The sequence below is a fragment of the Pelobates fuscus genome, chromosome 4 (genome assembly GCF_036172605.1).
Source record: "Pelobates fuscus isolate aPelFus1 chromosome 4, aPelFus1.pri, whole genome shotgun sequence".
Classification (NCBI taxonomy): Eukaryota; Metazoa; Chordata; class Amphibia; order Anura; family Pelobatidae; genus Pelobates; species Pelobates fuscus.
The window spans coordinates 100,834,306-100,854,286 of record NC_086320.1 but is presented as its reverse complement, the minus strand read 5'-3'; the positions used below and the strand labels follow the sequence as shown (position 1 = coordinate 100,854,286).

At 39.1% G+C, this 19,981-nt stretch overlaps 1 protein-coding gene across 16 annotated transcripts in view; it reads left to right on the top strand.

The window, feature by feature from the left end:
- DTNA (dystrobrevin alpha) overlaps positions 1 to 16,901 on the top strand; it is a 297,949-nt gene extending 281,048 nt beyond the window's left edge. For all 16 annotated transcript variants that reach the window (XM_063451409.1, XM_063451411.1, XM_063451405.1 and 13 more), the window contains 4 exons: positions 706 to 874; positions 1,228 to 1,336; positions 5,507 to 5,554; positions 11,481 to 16,901. In XM_063451409.1, the coding sequence (XP_063307479.1) occupies positions 706 to 874; positions 1,228 to 1,336; positions 5,507 to 5,524 (296 nt within the window). In that variant the 3' untranslated portion in view covers positions 5,525 to 5,554; positions 11,481 to 16,901. The remainder of the gene's footprint in view (positions 1 to 705; positions 875 to 1,227; positions 1,337 to 5,506; positions 5,555 to 11,480) is intronic.
- The last annotated feature ends 3,080 nt before the right edge of the window (positions 16,902 to 19,981 follow it).

Sequence of the window (19,981 nt, the reverse complement as noted above, 5' to 3'; positions counted from 1 at the left end):
AGCTATAACCTGCTTAAATTGAGTAGAGAAAAATATCCCCTACCGGTCCAAAGGGGGGAGAATGGGGCTAGTGTGATAGGCCCAGTCCTCGGGTCAGGAGATTGGACGCTTCTCCCAGCCGGCGGGTCCGCACCATCAGTAGACCTCAGAACCAGACGCAGTGGATACCGAGGGACGTTTCAAGTATATATCAGCGTAGCTTGCCGAGGTGTCTGTCTGCTGCAAGTATCGGGCTCCTGTTAGGGAGGTTTCAGGCTGTGTAAGCCGAATTGTGGCCCAAGTCAGCAGGAGCTAATGAAAACTATGGGATAATTTTAAATAAAGAAAAAGTATTAAACTAAGCTATCAAGTGTGTTTGCGGAGGTCCTATGCAATGCCAATGGTTTAGGACATTTATAAGAAGCACACAATGTTCCTGTGTCCATCAAATTTAAAATGTGAGGGTTTTCAATAAACATTGAGCTAGTTGTGGTGAATTGAGTTGTTTAGATAAATCAAGGAATCCAAGTTGAAAAGTTCACAACACAGTCTTAATTAACCCATAGTGTTTGTTGTGTTCCTGGTTTGTAAGTGACCCATGTGGTATATGGTTGACAACACAAAGTGTAATGCCAAGTGTTTAATAGAATTGTACTGTTCATTGAATATGTGAGACATGTATTTTCCCATCAGAATACGGTCTCAGTGTCCGCATTTCATCCATAGATGTTGGCAATGAAACAGAGAGCCACGTGGACACGGAGTATGGCAGAGTTCATTTTGATGATTTGGTTCCATCACCGACTTCTGAAAAGGCTTTCCTTGCCCAGATCCATGCACGAAAACCAGGGTTCAATCATAATTCTGCCGCAACCAGCAACATTCGCACAGATATGTAGGCATTATTTTGTATTTTATTTTGCATGTACATATGATTTGATGCTTCATAACTACTACGCTGCATCTATTTAAAATCATGACTGAGATCATTCAGAAACCCTTTTGCTGTATTATTATGCTACAATTCCTGTCAATAAAACGAATACCATTAAGTTGGGCAATAACAATATCAGAAACCCAGGACGTAGTTGAAAACTGGTGACAATTTAAATGTACATTTTCTGGTCAAATATGTTATTATTATATTACGCAGCTGTTTATTGATATGTGTGCGTGTGTATGGATAGATTACATTGGATAGATACATTTGTGATTCATCTAATGTACTATTAATGGTGTTTGTTTCAGGGGAACAGAAGATGATGAAAGCTATGAAAATGACTCTGTTCGTCAGTTAGAAAATGAGTTGAAAATGGAGGAATATTTGAAGCAAAAGCTACAGGATGAAGCCTACCAGGTAAAGCTCTGTTATTTGCTTAAAGGGTGCTGGATATTTGCATGAATAGGACACTTACTCAATTCCAACTGCATGATAAAGTCAGTTCCCACTTAGCAGGTGGGTTGCTGGTGTTGGACCTAGCACCCGGCATTCTGTGTGACACTGCACGTTCACGCACCATGTGTCCTTATGTACAACCAAATTCAGGTCCGCATGCCGCATTTGTCGGACAGGATTGATGTCTGAATGCCGAATTCACCAGACCAAATTTGGCCTGACATTTTGACGTTACTAAACAGTCTGATATGGTTTTGTGCTACCCACAAATCATATGGAATTCTAGGATGACGTGGGCCAATAGGAATCAAGTTCTATTTATACTCACCTCTCCAACTCCATGTTGACCTGTTGTGGTTCAAGTTAGCCCATGTCATCTGTTTCTGCGCTTGTTTAATCTCTTTTTCCTGATCTCGGTACTCCTTGGGCCTTGGCTAATTTACCATTTATCCAATTCATTGTCAACAGTTACTCTGGCCACTCTAAGGACCAGTATACAGAGAGTATATTTGTTGTGATAAAGGTTCCTACCAATTCCTGACAGCAGGTCAGCACTTTTTCAACATCACCTGAGTTTATCAAAATATGTGGCTAAAATAGAGAGATCTAACAAGAAAGAGAATGCACACCAAAAAAAGCCACAATAGTCACTTAACCTGGTTTAATAAGCCAATATCAGATACAGGCAAAAACAAACAATTATAATTAAAGTGACAAAATTAGGCACAAAAAAAAAATTAAAAAAAATCAATGATAATTACCAAAAGTTTTCACAAGCCTAATAGGGCAGAAACAGGACACAAAAAGTAACCCCCCAACGTTTCGGCACCTCCTGGTTGCCTTTATCAAGGGATAAAGGGATCAAGGGATAAAGGCAACCAGGAGGTGCCGAAACGTTGGGGGGTTACTTTTTGTGTCCTGTTTCTGCCCTATTAGGCTTGTGAAAACTTTTGGTAATTATCATTGATTTTTTTTAAATTTTTTTTTGTGCCTAATTTTGTCACTTTAATTATAATTGTTTGTTTTTGCCTGTATCTGATATTGGCTTATTAAACCAGGTTAAGTGACTATTGTGGCTTTTTTTGGTGTGCATTCTCTTTCTTGTTAGATTACTATTTATATTGGTATTTGAGGGAATACCAGTGAAGATTAGCACCCAGATGGTTATGCTTTCTGTTAATTAGTCTCTCCATACTTTGTTTATTGTATGGCTAAAATAGAGAGAAACATGGGCGAGAAGGTTTCAATGATATCAAGCAACCTATTGCAGCTTTGACTGGATTTTTTCATTAAATGGGTATGTGGCAGTGGACCACGATGAGTATGTTGTTTTGTTTTTTTTGGGGGGGTTTTTTTCTAATAACCAAAGTGATCATTCTAACTTACCTACATCAGGGAAACTGGTATTTAGTGAATATTGCAGTTATTTGATTTACTTTCCCATAATTATCATGTTGTCTACTGTAGTGTTTCCATTGAACACTATAACTGTGATTGTGAGGCTATTTTAAATTTAAGTGGGACATTAATCACTGCACAAACTCATGTTTTTTATTTATTTTTCCCGGTAAATAACAACCTTGTAAATTCTACTACTCGCTGTACTACTTTTTGCTTCCTGTTGGTATAATGACATTCCATTTCACATTCTAGAAAAGAGTTTACGCATGACGTATAAAATCAAAGTTAACTAATGATCCTCGTTAATCAATTAAACCAATAAAATGACAAATAGGCACTGTAACTACAACGAGCAACACTAATAACACAACAATTACACATGTGCACTATACCTAAAATGTACAGTTAGAGATACCTTACCGTATAAAATCTCACACACTATGCAATGACCACACTGATTATACATAATAGGTTAATTATATACCTGTCACCTGTGAGCCTCACCATTGCCCTTTGCTGTCTGTAACCTTTGACATGTAATGTAGTTGAAAAAAAAACACAAATTTGACTTGGTTTTTTAAATCAAGCTTGTAATATCAGCCTATTAAGCTCCAGTTAAAACCATAGACCCGATTTTCAGACAATTATTTTCTGACTTATTTTCTATTTCTGATAGTAAAATGATCCATGAGATTTGAATTGGAATCCCATTAAAAACTGTTGCATGATACCAGCTGAAAACCAGAAAACATTATCACTTGTTAGATGCTGGCTTGTAATTAACCCTAAAATACTGGTGGCCTTTTTCTATCACAGCTTATTTTTGCTATGGATAAATAAGTTCATCTAATAAAACTGTTTTAGTTTAGAAGGTTGGCTTTATACATAATAAAAACCTCTCACTTCATTTGTAGGCCAGTTGCCTTACATCTCTATTTTTTACCAGAGTATTGCATTATCTATATAGGATAGATTTAATGTCTAGTAACTGTATGTCAGGCCATGGATGTTAAGGGTCAAGCTATTGGCATATTTGCCCTTTGGAAGCTATCCTTACATGTCTTGCATTTCCTTTCTGGTTATCTCACCTTTATTTTGGCCTTTCTTTATCTTGTGGCAGACATTGGGAAGTTATTTGGATCTTCTTGTCTGTCTACTCTTTAACCACTTGACGTTTGACCGTTTGTACTAGCATGTTTATAAATGCAGACTCTTTTAGCCAGAAAAAACAAAACATGTATATACACCATACATTTATTCTCCTGTCCATCATCATTGGCAGCATTTATAGGTTGCCTTGATGCCCTCCATTGTTTGGGCTAGTAGTTACCTTTGGTACTTATTTCAAGTCTGAAGGAATTTATCTTTTTCAATAGTGTCTTAGAAAACATGACTGTTGTGCATCACCTGCACATCTCAAGAGGAATTTTCTGATGCCCCCCTTAGGCACAATAACTCAAGAAATTGTGTTAACACAACAATCCCAGAGCTTCCAGCTTGAAATGCAAATGAGCACAGACAAGCACGTGTTTCAGACGTTACTTCGAAATGGACACCATTTTAAACACCGCTTTTTAAACGAAAGCATGAGTTCTAATGCAAAAAGATCCTGCCATGGACTGTACAGTTTTGACCTTGTGGATCTCGTCAGCATGGCGCCGGTTCTGGCCTGCATGTTGAAGTCTCTCTGAGAGCATATAGCTAGTTACCAAAAAGTTTGTGGTGAGACCAAACACAATAAAACTCCCGACAGGGCAAATAGAAAATATATATTGCTGTGCATTACCTGCATATCTCAAGTTGGACTTGAGTCCCACTTGGGGTGAAAAGAGAAGTAATGTTTTCACAACAATCTCTGAGTTCCCAGCTTGACATAAATACAGACATAAAAATAAGTGTTTCAGATTTCACCCTTCATTTCTGCAGTTATTATTAGCAATGGATGCGGTTTTAAACACAGCTCATGTGTTGTATTTCAAAATTATCAGTGACCAGAAACCAGCCATGGACTGCAATAGTCTCTTACACAGTAAGAGTGTTTCACGGGACCCAAGTAGTTTTTTTTCAATAACCAACTTTGTTTAGTCATATACTTTCTATTGTAACAGTATTATGAATTACAATTTGAGCTCATGCTGGAAATAGGACCAGATTCACCATCTGAAACTGTCTTACAATTTATAAACATGAAAGGTATATTAGAAATTGGGTGAGGCAGGAGGAAAATGGAGTTATAGCAGTTGATAGATCGAACATTACGCCATGTCTCAAGCATGACTAAATAGGGGAGCACTAGGCAGTTTTGTGTCAAAGGAACCTTAGGGAAATCTATAGGCGAGACGTAGTGCAGTTGTGGGGTAAATTTCTAAAAGTAAAGCAATTACCATTGCTATTAATTGAATCACCAAGGCTCTGTTTACTGTGTAGAACGTTCAAACATTCAAAATAATTATCATCCCCTAGATGGCGGATATTAAAATCCATAGGGACAGTCACTCATAGCCGGGGGTGTTTAATGTAAATTTCGTAATCATTAATAACTTTTCAGGAATATGGAGAGCATATATATCCCAAGAAATTCCAGATAACTGAGTAATTCACAGAAATCTTGTTGTCAGGGCACTTGTGTACTCAACCTTCTCTCTAAGTTGATCGTAGATAATCCATACATTGACACAAAACGAAGAACTAACTAAGGCTGTTTAAATCTTCTGTTATTTTTTTCAACAGGTCAGTTTACAGGGCTGAATGCAGTATCCACTTCCCCTCCCCTCTCAAGTAAGTAACATTAATGGAAGAGTGCTTCTATGTGCTTTTTGTATGGTGCTTTCCAGTGTCCTTATCCTGTGTTCCCAACTTTAGAAACACACCATTTCTTCTTTATTACAGCTATTAGTGTAATAGTCAAATAACAACCAGGTTTAGTAAAGAGTTTTATTGATCGTGCAAAGCAACGGTGATCACAGAAAGACCTTAGCAAGTGTAACATGGCAATAAAATATACTTTAGAGTGTACAACAACCTACTGTTAAAAGTTACCAAATCTCTCTTGGACATGTGCTTTTGCACAGGAAGCTACAACTGAACAAATATGTTTAGAGATTTAATCCCTTCAATTGTATTCTGGACTTTTGATCTAAGCAATGCCCAAGTAAACATGGTGTGTTCTTTCTCCAGTACCCCATTCCCTCCTGAGACCACTACTGTAGACTCAATGTACATCACTTACATCAAAACCACACATCATTTACCTAATTCTGTACCTGTCCCTGGATCTGCTAACACTCTCTGGTTAAAAGGACAAAATACTTCAGCCAGGGCCGGCGCCACAGTTAGGTGAACTAGGCATTCATCTAGGGTCATAGGCGTGCGCAGCCTATTACATTAGGGTGTGCTCCCTAAAGCACAAACACATGCCGCGCGTGTATGTATGTATGTATGTATGTATTTATATATATATATATATATACACACACACACTGTCACATACATACACTGCTGTGTGTGTTTGTGCTGTTAGTGTGCGGTGAGAGGGTGCTGTGTGTGTGTAAGAGTGCTGTGTGTGAGGGTGCTGGTAGTGTGATGTGTGTGTGAGGGTGCTGGTAGTGTGCTATGTGGGTGAGGGTGCTTGTGTGTTTGTGAGCCGTGTGTGAGGGTGCTGGTAGTGTGCTGTGTGTGTGTGTGTGTGTGTGTGTGTGTGTGAGGGTGTTTGTGTGTGTGTGTGTGTTTGTTAGGGTCCTGCTATTGTGCTGTGTGTATGATGGTGCTGTTTCTGTGCTGTGTGTGTGAGGATGCTGTTTGTGTTCTGTGTGTGTGAGGGTGCTGTTTGTGTGCTGTATGTGTGTAGGTGCTGTGTGTGTGTGTAGGTGTTTGTGTGCTGTGTGTGTGTGGGTGCTGTTTGTGTGCTGTATGTGACAGGTGCCTGCTCTTCCAAGATATGCCAGAGGAGAGGGGGACAGGAGGCAGGTGGCTGTATTGTGGGCGTCGAGGGAGGCTGTTCTTGCAGCTTCTCACTCCTCCCTAGCGCACCCTTTGTGATGCCGGGAGCCGGAATATGATGTCATTCCGGCCCTGCCATACTAAACAGCGCGCTGGAGGAGTGAGAAGCTGCCCCACACTGGACCCCAGAGAGGTAGGCAGGCTGAATTTGCCTCAAAAAATAAAATTGCGTGAGTATGTGTGTCAGTGAGTGTGTGAGTATGTGTCTGTCTGTCAGTGAGTGTGTGTATGTATGTATGTCTGTCTGTGAATGTGTGTGTGTGTGTGTCTGTCTGTCTGTCTGTCTGTCTGTCAGTGAGTGAATGTGTGTGTATGTGTGAATGTCTGTCAGTGAGTGAATGTGTTTGTGTGTGTGTCTGTGAGTGCTTGTGTCTGTCAGTGACTGTGTGTCTGACAGTGAGTGTGCTTGTCTGTCAGTGTGTGTGCTAGTCTTATAAATAAAATTCACCAAATGCATGGAATACGTCATTTAACACAGCGATAAATTGTGTATTTAATATACAATGTATGTATAAGGCAGTATGTGTGTATGGATGTATGATTTAGGCAGTATGTGTGTAATGTAGGTATTAAGCAGTATGTGTGTAAGGATGTAGGTATTAAGTAGTATGTGTATATGCATGCATGTATTAGGCAGTGTGTGTGTATGGATTTAGGTATTAAGCATCATTTGTGTGTATGGATTTAGGTATTGGGCATTATGTGTATATGGATGCATGTATAAGGTAGTATGTGTGTAAGGATAAAAAAATTGGAATATATCGGAGCACTAAACAACACTTCGGTCTGAAATGGGAAAAAAGAAACCTAGTGCCTATCTTATAAGAACAATAGTCAAATGACAAGATATAATTATAAGTCTGCTACACACTTCGATGTATACCCTTAACCACATCACATAGCTTAGTTATAATCAATAAGAAGTGGAGCAATGTTTAGGTGAAAAACCCCATACCCAAAAACAAATAGCAATAATACTTATATTCCCAGTAGATAGTAGACATGTGCAATTTGTTTCGTTCCGAATGTCAATTTGGTCGAATTTTGGACAATTCGGACGTATTTCGGACAATTCAGACATTCGGATACTTCCGAATGTCCGAATAGCTGAATTGCCGAAGTACTAATACACCCAGTGGAAGAATGAAGAATGTTACACTGTATACCAGTTTAAATAAAAAGTATACACAAGTATACAAATATAGCCAGGATTCAACTGTTAGCATTTGCAACACTTACAACAATCAAGTAACACATTCATATAAAATGTAAATGACTTAGCCAGTCAATGGATGGGAATGAGTAAGTAGATAACTCCCTAATTCCCATGTAAGTAGATAACTCCCTAATTTCAGACAAATTTACTAATACAAAGTAAAGATTACTTAGTATTAGTAAATTCTGCCCCTACTCGATATACCGCGAGTAGGGGCATGTCTAGTAAACTGCTTACTTAAAATAAACAAAATAAAAAACCTAGTGTCCCCCCTTCCCGAGCAGCACAAGTGGAGGCTTTTAAACTGAAGGGGGGCTCTATTGCGCCCCACCCCCCTCCTCCCGAGCGGCCCTTGATGACAATGGGGGGCACCTCTCGTGTCCCCCCCGGCGTGGTGGGGGCCCTAAATCAGAATAGGGGGACTTATTGTCCTCCTCCCCCCCCCCCCCCCGGCACCCACCCATGAGCGGTGGGTGGGGGCCCTAAAGTAAAATAACTAGGTACCTGTATAAAAACAAAGGTAGGTAGGGGTTTATTCATTTTTTGGGGTGGGGGTGACTAGGTGTTTGGGGGCCCCTAGTCACCATGGGGGTTACATTATTATTTATGGCCCCCACCCGCTGCTCAGGGGTGGGGGCTGGGGGGGGAGAACAATATGCCCCCCCTATTGGTATTTAGGGCCCCCATCCACTGCTATTGAAACAGAATAGGAAAAGAGTAAGTGAGAAAACCACTAGAATCTGAAGTTACAGAACATAATATGGGGACATAGTGGACATCACAAAACAGGTCTTTTCTTGATCCCACTTTAGACCAAGCTGTTTGAGAAAATGTGTCTGAGAATGACACTCTTTTAGCCTTCCAAGGGTGTGTCAGAGCAATGTTTTCTAAAAAAGGAAAATATTTAGTGGACCATAAGTCACATGTTTATCAATGTCAGGGTGACTCTGACTTATCTACTTGTGAAAATAGAAAAAGTGTCTTCAATTATGAATTTCATCAGATGGTCACACTTATCTATATTTAATGGGTGGTCATCTATTTGATGTCAGCTTGATTTTGGAACTTTTGACTACAGTCAGTTTGGCTGCCATTAGGTAGAGGAATTAAGGTAGGCTGTGTGAGTTAGTGTTGGTAAACCAAGTGGGAGGGATTAAGAAATCTGAATAAGATAACAAAAATACAGAGAGGGATACAAGTTAAGAAATAGAGAGCGATGGCAGGAAATAGGGTCTTATCTGCTGCACCAACAAGGAGAAAAGATCCCGTTCTCAAAGCAATCCACCAATGGACTACTCAGCTGCAAAGATCCTTTATTCCAGGATTGTCCACATTCCACCAAATTCATCAGGCTGTCATTAAGTGCAATCAAAAGGCACCTGAATGTGATAAATCTGGCCGTGATCAAAATAATAACAATCATTCTGATTTCATTATAATATGAAATGTAGTAACGTCATAACACGTCAGTAGGTAGTCACTATAGTGTGAAGTCTAAAGTCCTTCCAGGATATATACAGTAAACAGACACAATCCCAAGCACAATATATACTAGTCATTAAAACTGAGCACAGATGTAACATCCAGGGAATATTCAGAGAATCGACAATGGACCGTATTGTGTGTGGCATAGGGATATTTTGCAGTACATTGCTTTGAGCAGTAGAGGGCAACGTAAGTTCAGAGTAGGCTAAGAATAGAACTATTCATTCAGTCATTCTTTAAAAAGCCAGCCGATTATGCAAAATGTGTGATATGTAATTTTAATTGTTTACACACTGGAAACCACGCAAATTTTGAGCATTTATTTTTCATGTTAGATTACCAGACAATTCCTTTCTAAATTAAAAACAAAAAAAACCCATACTATAAATCTTACCTGGAATCCAGTGCTGACACAGTCGCCTCTCAACATCCACTCTGCCTTCTATGAGATCATCATGACTGATGACCTCTGTCCAATCTAATGCTTCTCATAGAGAATTATCTTGAGCAGAGAGAGATGGCTGGCATCAGCTGAGTACTCAGTCTGTCACAACTACCATTGCTGGTATGGATTGGTATGGCTAACAAAGAATTATACTCTGCATTGTCTATACCTCATGGGAGCCTTATTTAGTGTTAAACAGTGGTAAAAAAAATGCAAACACCATAACCATTCCAGCTAGCTGTACTGGTTACAATTCAGGAGTGTTCCATTAACACTGAATAGTTGGATGGTGCCAGAGGACACCAATCACCAGAACTAATTCATTGAGATTAATAAGAATGATGACTAGTGTGTCTGTAAATATGTTATTTGTCTGGAATCTGTTAAGCCTTGTATTCCACTTATTTATAATTTAACCACAATAATTATATCTAGCTTATTCACTAAAGTGAGAATTGTTGGCAATCCAATTGTTATCCAATTGTTATCCAAAGTAGCTTAACTGGAAACTTAGCAAATGTTTTTCCTGTTAAGCCATTTTGACCTTAACTTTCAAATTAACTTTGGCAATTCTCAATTGCTTACTAAGTATGATCAAGAAATTTGTCACCTTGTTTCAGGCCACACAGGTACAGAAATCTAATTATCCCAGGAATATGATGCAAAAAACCACACCCCCCATGGCATATTCTGACAAAGATAAATATTTCTATTCCCTCCCCTAGCCCCTCCATGTGCAGAATTCCCTCCCCCAGCCCCTACATGTGTATCATTCCTCCACAGCCCCTCTCTGTGTCTCGTCCCCCCCCAACTCTTCCATGTGTCTCATTCCCCCTAACCCCTCCATGTGTCTCATTACACCTATCCTTTTATGTGTCTCATTCCCTCCCCCCAGCCCCTACATGTGTATCATCCCTTCACAGCCCCTATATATCTTGTTCCCCCCCAACTCTTCCATGTGTCTCATTCCCCCCAACCCCTCCATGTGTCTCATTCCGCCTATCCCTTTATGTGTCTCATTCCCTCCCCCAGCACTTCCATGTGTCTCATTCCCTCCCCTCAGCCCTTCCATGTGTCTCTTTCCTTCCTCCCCCTCCATGTGTCTTTTTCCCCACCATCCCTCCATGTGTCTCATTCGCTCCCCTCAGCCCTTCCATGTGTCCCTTTCCTTCCTCCCCCTCCATGTGTCTTTTTCCCCACCATCCCTCCATGTGTCTCATTCGCTCCCCTCAGCCCTTCCATGTGTCCCTTTCCTTCCTCCCCCTCAGCCCCTCCATGTGTCTTATTCCCCACCATCCCTCCATGTGTTTCATTCCCACCTCCCAGCACTTCCATTGTATTACTTGCATATTGTCTCACTGTCCCATAAATATTGCCCCATAAGTTGACAAGTTACCCTCCAAATAACCTTGTCTCGTACATATTGCCTCCATATGTGGTCATATTGCTCCCATATATATTGTTTGGTTTTATGATATTCTCACAGTTAAAGTATCAGGTAATCCAGTGGTTGTGTGAGTAATGTACCTTCTAAATTAACCTATCTTTGTTTTCTGCAGGTAATACAGAAAAGATGTGCATACTATAAGATACAGCGATAATGGACATGTCAGCATGGGAGAAGTACCCCAGTAGTGTATGGGGCAGAAGAACCGGGGGAGGGGACCCTCTTTGGTATAATGAGCTCTGTCAAGTCCCATGGAATGTAGCACAGTACATTTGTTTTAAAACATGTAGTTTGTAGGTGTGTGTCTATATATATATATATATATAAGAAAAAAATAATACAAAGCTTTTGTTTGAAGCTAAAAACATAATTTGCATCACTGGCAAAAAAAAAATAAAAAAATCATGTCAATTTTTGCACAGGCCGATTAACATATTGAGTTTACAAAGCCCGTGTTTCCACATGTTTAACTACTGAGCTACCACAAAGGGCTTTCTCAGCCTTCCAGTAGGAATGTGGTTCACTCACACTGCTCAGGGGAAGGGGATGTTGTTCATTTTTAAGGTAAAATAAGTTAATGCTAAGTGGCTTCATATTTGTTACCAGAAAGCCACGTTAATGCACTATTCTACACCAGGAAGTAGCAGGCTGGAGATATATGGCTACGTCAGTGGTATGAAGATTCATAGCTAGCACTGGCCAAAGTATATGCGGGAACCGCTCCCATGCCACTTTTTTGCAGTTTGAAGCCCATCGTTTGTAGAATTATTGATTTCCGTCTCTTTGTGACTACTAGATGTCTGAGTGCCTTAGTTCTATTTGAACCAACTCAGCCACGTATCTAGTAGCAGTGGCCAAGCAGCAATGGAACTGCTTTTGAGAGTTAAGTGCAATGCATTTTTACACTGCTAAGTGGGACCTTATCTACCCAGAGGCCTTCATATGTACTACAGGGAATTTACCAGGCATTGGCACCCTGTGGCATTCCAGCTGTTGAGGACCGCAATCTCTCATAATGTTCTGCCAGCCATCTCAGACAGAGAGCAAATGCTGCCTAAGGATGTGCCTTGTGGTCACACATGGAACTGCATGCTAACATTGCTGCTACTCAACTAATTTCTGCTTCAGATTAGAACAGCAAAGGGTGCAGATGCTTCTCTGCCTGACAGGTAAGCCCACTCTTGCCACTATTCTTATTATCAGAGTGACTGACTGAGCATGATGGGAGTATGTGCCGCCCACTGTAGACAGCGTGCCAGAGGCTGCCTATCCTTGAATTTACTTGGTACTACTTAATTAAACCGTTATTGAAAACTCTTCCACCAAATGGCACGAGGATACAATGAATCAGTAACATAGTGACTTGCGCAGTGTTAAGGGAAAAAAATCCCATCTTACCATCTTACAGGTGCTGTATAAGGGGAGGAAGGCTCCGTATGATCATATGTGATTACATATCTACTACTCCAACAGGCAACATTTCAACTACAATTTGATACCTTCCCAAGCAAAGATTTATTAAAGTGACTTCTGTTCTACCATTATAGCAGGCAATGTTTTAACCACAAATAATATTTATTTTTAACATTAGCGTGTTCCTTTCTAGTGTAGATTACTGGTCCCTTGATTAAAAATAAATAAATAAACCTTTTTGTGATTGGCGTGACAGTCTCCTTTGTGCAGTCTGACCTGCCCACCGTGAGATCATCAGGACTGGTCTTTTCTCCAATTAGATGCTTCAGGTATGCAGCAGTTGTTGAATTTAAACTGCATCTGGTGATATTTTTCATTTGGTCCGTTTTTTTTCTTCTTCAAATTAAAGAAAGCTTAAATTACATTAACTAGCTTACCTGGACTTCCTTGTGGATGGCACAGATGGAATTTAGATTCAGCCAAAAAAAAAAAAAAAAAATTTCCTTTCCCCTGCACACTGGAGAATTGAGAGTTAAACCATGCATCTTTCTGAATTGCAGGTTCTGTCATGTGCCATTTCATGGTTTCAGCAGCAGGCCTCCCAATAAACCCAATTTCAGCATGACAATTCTGAATTTAGGGTCCTGCCCCAAGTTTCTTCAATGGTGTCTTGCTATTGGAGAAACCAGGGAATGGTTCCCAAAAAGTGTAGCACTAGGACACTAAAAAAGTGCTCCCTGCACAGTCCGCTCTCTGCTTGATTGGCAGGCAACCTAGGCCCTATTCACACCAGACTGACCTGCAAAGAAATTGAGCAGACACACCCCCATTCCAGGCAGGTCTACCCCCTTTTAGCTTGCTCCCAGTAACCCCCTCCCACTGACGTCCTGATTTATGGTATAGTGCAGCCATCTTTTTAAATCACAATGGCTTGTGAGAAAATTGTGATACAATTCCTAGATATCTTCTGGAAACCTGCCACATGTTCAGCTGGTACTTGCGATAGTTGCATAAACTAAATGTGTGCTTAATGACATGAAAATAATAGTCTGTTGGTGGTACTAACTTATATAAAGACACTTTAAGATTACGAACTCCACTGTATTTCTTAAAGGCTCCTTTATAGGGAAGGAAGGAAAATGGCGATTTGCAATATACTGGAAACCCAGTCTGAGCCTACGGTTTTAAGCACCTAGAAAGGTCCACGACAGGAAACCAATCCTATAGGTTACAGGCCTACTGAGATGCTAAAAGCATAAGCTAAATATTTCTCTGTGTAAAGCTAAGCAAGTTTTCTGCATTTACTCATTGTGGTGGAAAGGTAGGTTGCTGGAGTGGTAAAATGAAAGTCACTTTAAAAAGCCTAAGAGAGTATTTAAGGCAGGATTGACGATTTACACCCAGCTGCTGTTGGACGATATCTCCTGTAATCTACTCCAGCTTTGCAGATCATGCACCTGGGTGACCGTAGTATGATACACATTCACAGAAAGCACTCTTCACTGATTCCTTGTATTCATAGTGCTGACAGATACTTTCCAAGATTAGATGAATCACGTCACCCATAAGAGTAGCATTTATTGAAATTTTTAGGGCAGATTCTTTTAATTTTTTTAGGATTGAGGTTTGCAATCATGGATGTTACCTGGTTAAAAAAGGGGTGTTTTACACTAAATTGTTACCTGGTTATAACCTAAAAGAAGCCACCAGAGATCTGTTTGGTGCTCTGTAGAAAAATGAATCACTGGATAATTAGGTAAACTGATTATGTATTTTTGTTAAGTTATTTTCTCGTGCAAAGAACACCTAGAAAGGGTTTAAACTTTCTGAGTGCCAGAGGTATGAGTAAGCAATGTGCTGACCTCTCTGGTCCTTGGATAGTTAATGTAGGTCTAATGTATACTTTTTGGATTGTATTCTGTCACTACGATCTTTCAAAGCAGCCATATACATTTTTAGTGTAAATAATCTATATTTTTGTTCATTTTCAATATAGATGCTTGTCATATACAAAAAATAGAGAAAATATACAGATGTTCAAATAATGTACAATCTAGTTTTCAAATCCACACAGAAGCTATTAAAACTGTGAACCATGTTAAGAAATACTTGTTAAAAACCCTTTCACTGCCAGAGGAGAATGCCACAGCTGTTTGCTATGCTATGTGTCAACAATCCATCTGGAAGTGGAAAGGGTTAAGATCTGTTTTATAAACCACAGGTGCCATAAGATCCTGATGAACTGAAACGTAAACATTAGATAGCATTCGTAATGCTGGTTTTATCAAATATCATTTTAATTTGCTTGCTGTGTTTACATATAGAAAACAATATGTTCGGTAAGGTTATGGGTTTATTTTGAGGCCTTTGCTCTTATAATTAACCATGTGCTTGCAAAGATTCAGATTTCTGTTTTGCTTGTTTTATGCCTTATGGCCAACAAAATGTTCTGCTTGCATGATGAGTGGCACTTAGTTGAAATGGCCAAAAGGGCTGGCATGTATGCCCAGGGATTAGTACTCAAACTGGACGTTTATAGTAGGCAGTATTTGAACCCTGGGGATGCCAGTAGGAAGAGTGATGCATACATTGTGGGCTTGTTCTAAGCAAACATCTGAAAATTCATTTAAAAGCCAACAGGAAACTGTACGCTCTATGATAGCGTTGGGACTAGACAACACTGTATTTTGGTATTGTTCACATACGCTGAGTTGCTAATTTTTGGAACTGCGTGTGTAGTGGAATATATTTACCATTATTTATTTTTGGATTTATAGTAGAGCATAAACAGGGCAAGTCCTGATGATAATGCTGACTGAGACTCATGGGGGAGTCTACAGTAGGTGGAATGACAACTTTTAGCACTGCCCTTATGTCTGCCCTGTCCTGCAATTCCTATTGGATGGAATATTGGATGGATTTATGTAATCCATTAATTTTCCAAGAGGCAGAAATTAAACCATCATAGGTTCTCAGAACACGCAGTCCACTGATGAAGCATGGTGGACTAGGCCGGGGTTTATGATCGAATTAAGATAAGCTGTGCTATAAACAGAAATATAGTATTTGGTAATTGCATTAGTCAAAACAATGTGTGGGCTAAATCATGGAATCAATGAGTGTTAGCACACAGGTGGCAATGCTTACGTTGCCTCCAGCAGTCACCCCAAATTTGGCTGTGGATGGTGGGAACTCTGTCGCAATAAAGGCTGGGTTGGAGAGGTGTATCTTTCACAACCCACTGTGCTAATGTAATCTGGATAGGTTCTATAAAATAGGTTTCGCTGAGTGCTTTCTATAGGTAAGTTTGAAACTGGTACACTGGCAATTCTTACATTGCTTATATTATATTCCTAGTGACACTGCACTGCAGTTGGTATTCAAAGTCTGAATAACACATAATGAAAGAATAAGCTGGTTGTATTATAATAAGAGTGTTCACAGAATGTAATATGAAAGGTAATTAGAATGTAGGTAAATATAAAGAATTGAAAATGATTTGTGTGGCCTTCATTGTGATATTTCATAAGAGGTTTATTTTCTGCATGGTTTAAGTAATTGCATTATTTAGCAAAGGTGTATGGATTTTTTATTTTTATTTCATCCTGTTAATATGTTGCTGTAGATAAACCATGTAAATAAGTGCAACTAAAGGTTACTTCTAGCAAGTGGATTCGGTCTAGTATATGGAGCACAAAAGGCCAGCACTGCTGTGCCCAGATAGGCTTTTTGAGTTCTGAACCAAAAAAATAAAAAAAATTCTCAAGGTTACTAACCGATGTTTTAACCTTTTTAGTGCCATGAGGGTGCATAGTATAAGGAACACCCATACTATGCGCTCCCCCTTGGCACTCCGAGGGTTAATTTTAACTACTGTACTTGACCACTTGAGACTGCAAGAACAGAAACACTAAAGAATTTGACAAAGTTCAATGGTATTGTAACAAAACAACTATTGTATGGAAATTTTGTATAACTGTTAAGTATTGTTTTGTGTGCATGTTGGATCCTACCTAGGAACATCCTACATGTCCTATTTTGAAGTGGTTATATTAATTGTGTGTCTATATTTTGGAATGGAATTATTCTTCATTAAAAAAAAATGATTTTTAAACACACAGCTTTGTTTGACTTTGTGGTTTATATGACTTGTGTATAATTATTTTATTGTATTGTTTGTTTTTTGCTTGTTCTTTTTGTCTTAATATCTGAAGTGCCTAGAGGGAGAGGAAGAAGAAAAAAAAATTGTAAAATGTAGCATGCAAAAAAAAATAACTAAAAAATGAATAGAGTAAAACTTGTTTCTTTCTACACTGAGGTAGTCCCTTTTAATTACAAAGCAGCAACGACGTATCAACTGTTACTCTGAGAACTCTTTTCTCGACAGAAGTGTTAGTTGGTATTTTGATTTTTTTTTTCTATAGGCTTCATCATTTTCCATTAACTTTGACATTTATGGTGAGTTGACGTTTGAGTTATGGAGCCTTGTTCAATTGCAATATATCTGAGCGTATTTAAATTTTTTTTAACTCAGAACACTATAGGTATCATAAACACTTCAACTGAATGAAGTGGTTAGGGTGCCTGCATCCATAAGCACAGGGTCCAGCACCATTGCTAAACTGTTTACTCACCATTTAGTCGAGATTTTCTGTCACTTATATCCAGTTATGAAATGGCAGAGATTTTGGCAAATCAAAACTTAAGGATGGGATATAGAATTGGGACTTTTTAACTTGCAGGTTGTTGAAGGGTCTAAGATTGTCTAGATCACCTTAACCTAAACATGATTCCCGGGCTTTTTGTAGTCCTAAACCAGACTAGGCTTTCTTGTGTTTAACATAACTTGTTGTAGAGCTGCTACTACTACGATGTTCTGCTAAATATCCTTTAAAAGGCTTTGCACATGCTGAGAACCTAGTTGTTCCAGGTGGATAGTGTTTCTCAGAGGGAGTAAAGTTACATTTTACCAAATGGTTTACGTGAGCTGTTCAGAACAAACTGAGGTAAAATAAACAACAGTTGTAAATCACCTGAACTAATACAAGCTTAGAATTCAAAATGTAAATGGAAGTTGCTTGCAACCAGCTTTGTTGTATTTTTAACACCTGCATGGAATATGAAAACATTGTGTGTTGATATCTGTAACAATGTAAACTGGTCTATGAAATTGACTCTTAGAAAATGTAACTTTAAAGCTTATTCGTTAGAATTCAGTAATAGTGTCCCTTCGAGAGTAACAGTTGATAATAGTCCCTGCTGTGTTTTGACTGATTAACTAAAATTAAAATTTGAAATGTGTAAGAAGCATCATGTTATGCACTGTAAATGTCATTTTTTATTAGGATCAGTGACATTAGTTAGTTATGACATTATATATAGTCTTGCAGCATTGTGTGGTCTTTTCATTACAGGGGCTTGGATGTTTTGTGACGGAAGTCGGGTCCAGGGCAATCCAAGATTGTAAAGCCTTGGGGGAATAGAGCAGCAGCCTGTCTTGATAGAATATTAGAGATAACCCAGAACAAGACAGGCATCTGAGCATTGTCTGCCTCTTTTCCTAGTGACAATGTAAGAGTATGTTGAGATCTGTCTCTTCAATGTCGCAGATCTATTAATATATTCTGTAACAATAAAGGGCCTGTGTTTTTATGTATCACTCTATGGAACTACTGGAAGCATGTTTGTCTAATCCTACACTAGCCAATGTAGAATTCTCCCCAGAATTACTCCTACTTACAGTGCGACAATTGAGTGGGAAGTCTATCCAAGAACACCCCTATCCGCTAAAGTTCTGATCACTAGATCACACACACTACTGTGATAGTAGGAAGGAAAGCTGCTCGGCAATAATGCAGTTTAATACACTACTGCCGCTACAATTTTGTATGTAAAGTCACTCATAGAATCTTAATCACCTACTAGCAGGAAATACTGAGTTCACATATCATCTAGGTGGAAATACTGTTCAGATACAAGAATTTTAATCTCCTTCTGCTGCTCTTGACATGCCCATTTTCATGTACCAATAGCCTTTATAAATCATCTTTACATAAACTTTAAGAGGGACAGCCACTTTCCAGGGTTTTTATTTAAGATATCTATGTACTTGTGAAGTGTGGAAAATAGAATTTAAACATGGACATCTACAGCTGTCTGTGTCAGGACTAAACTGGATTCTCTTGCAATTTGATAAATCTTTAAAATAACTCTAAAAGCAAACCGAGTATCGCACAAAGAAAGGTTATCACAAGTTAAAGGCAATTTTGAATATTTTACTCAGTAGTGTAATTTCCAGAGAAGTGATGGTCCTGTTTAATAGACTGAGATTAAGTGACATTTATATGTCCATGTACTCTCTTTATCTACCCCTTTAGCAACAATTTATAGTCAAATTATTTTTATTGAAACATGCCTAGGTAAAGAAGATTTTTCTAATATAATATCCTTACATTCCCAGGAAAAACAAAACAACATTATTTCCATTGTATGTGATCTGCTACAAAAATGGCTTTTTATTTACTTGTTAATCTGCCTGGGGACTTGTATTTTGAGTGTTCCTCTAGCACTCCAGGAGTGAGAAAATTCTATAAGATGTATTTCATCTTTTCATACATTTAATGTAGTAGCGTTGTACCACCTGCTATAGTAACACGAATACCCTGGGAGAAGCAGTGTAAACACACAGGTCGTGGCTGGGGAATATTATTCAGTAATTACTACTGTCAACAACATAAATGAGAGAACTTGCATCAGCCATAGTGTCACAAGGTCTATCCCCAACACACAGAGTCCTGGTTAGCAGTAATAAGCTGGAGTGGAATAAATGTATAACCGGGTCGTAGAGTGGCTGGACCGTTCCTGTGAAACTCCCTTCTCTTCTCAGTTAGATGCTAACCCAGTCTCCACTCCTTCAAAAATCATTAGAAAATCACTTCTTCACGAAAGCGTATCAATGAAACTGTAAATAGCTCTCAATTGATTACACTCCTTGAACTGTCATTAACCAAAAAAAATAAAAAACACACTAAGTCTTCAGTGAATACTATTCAACCAATCTACTTCTCTAATGCTATCCTTACCCTTTGTGTCACTATACCCCACTCCATCTAGCATGTAAGCTCATTGAGCAGGGCCCTCAACCCCTCTGTTCCTGTATGCCCAACTTGTCTGGCTACAATAATAGGTTTGTTACCACCC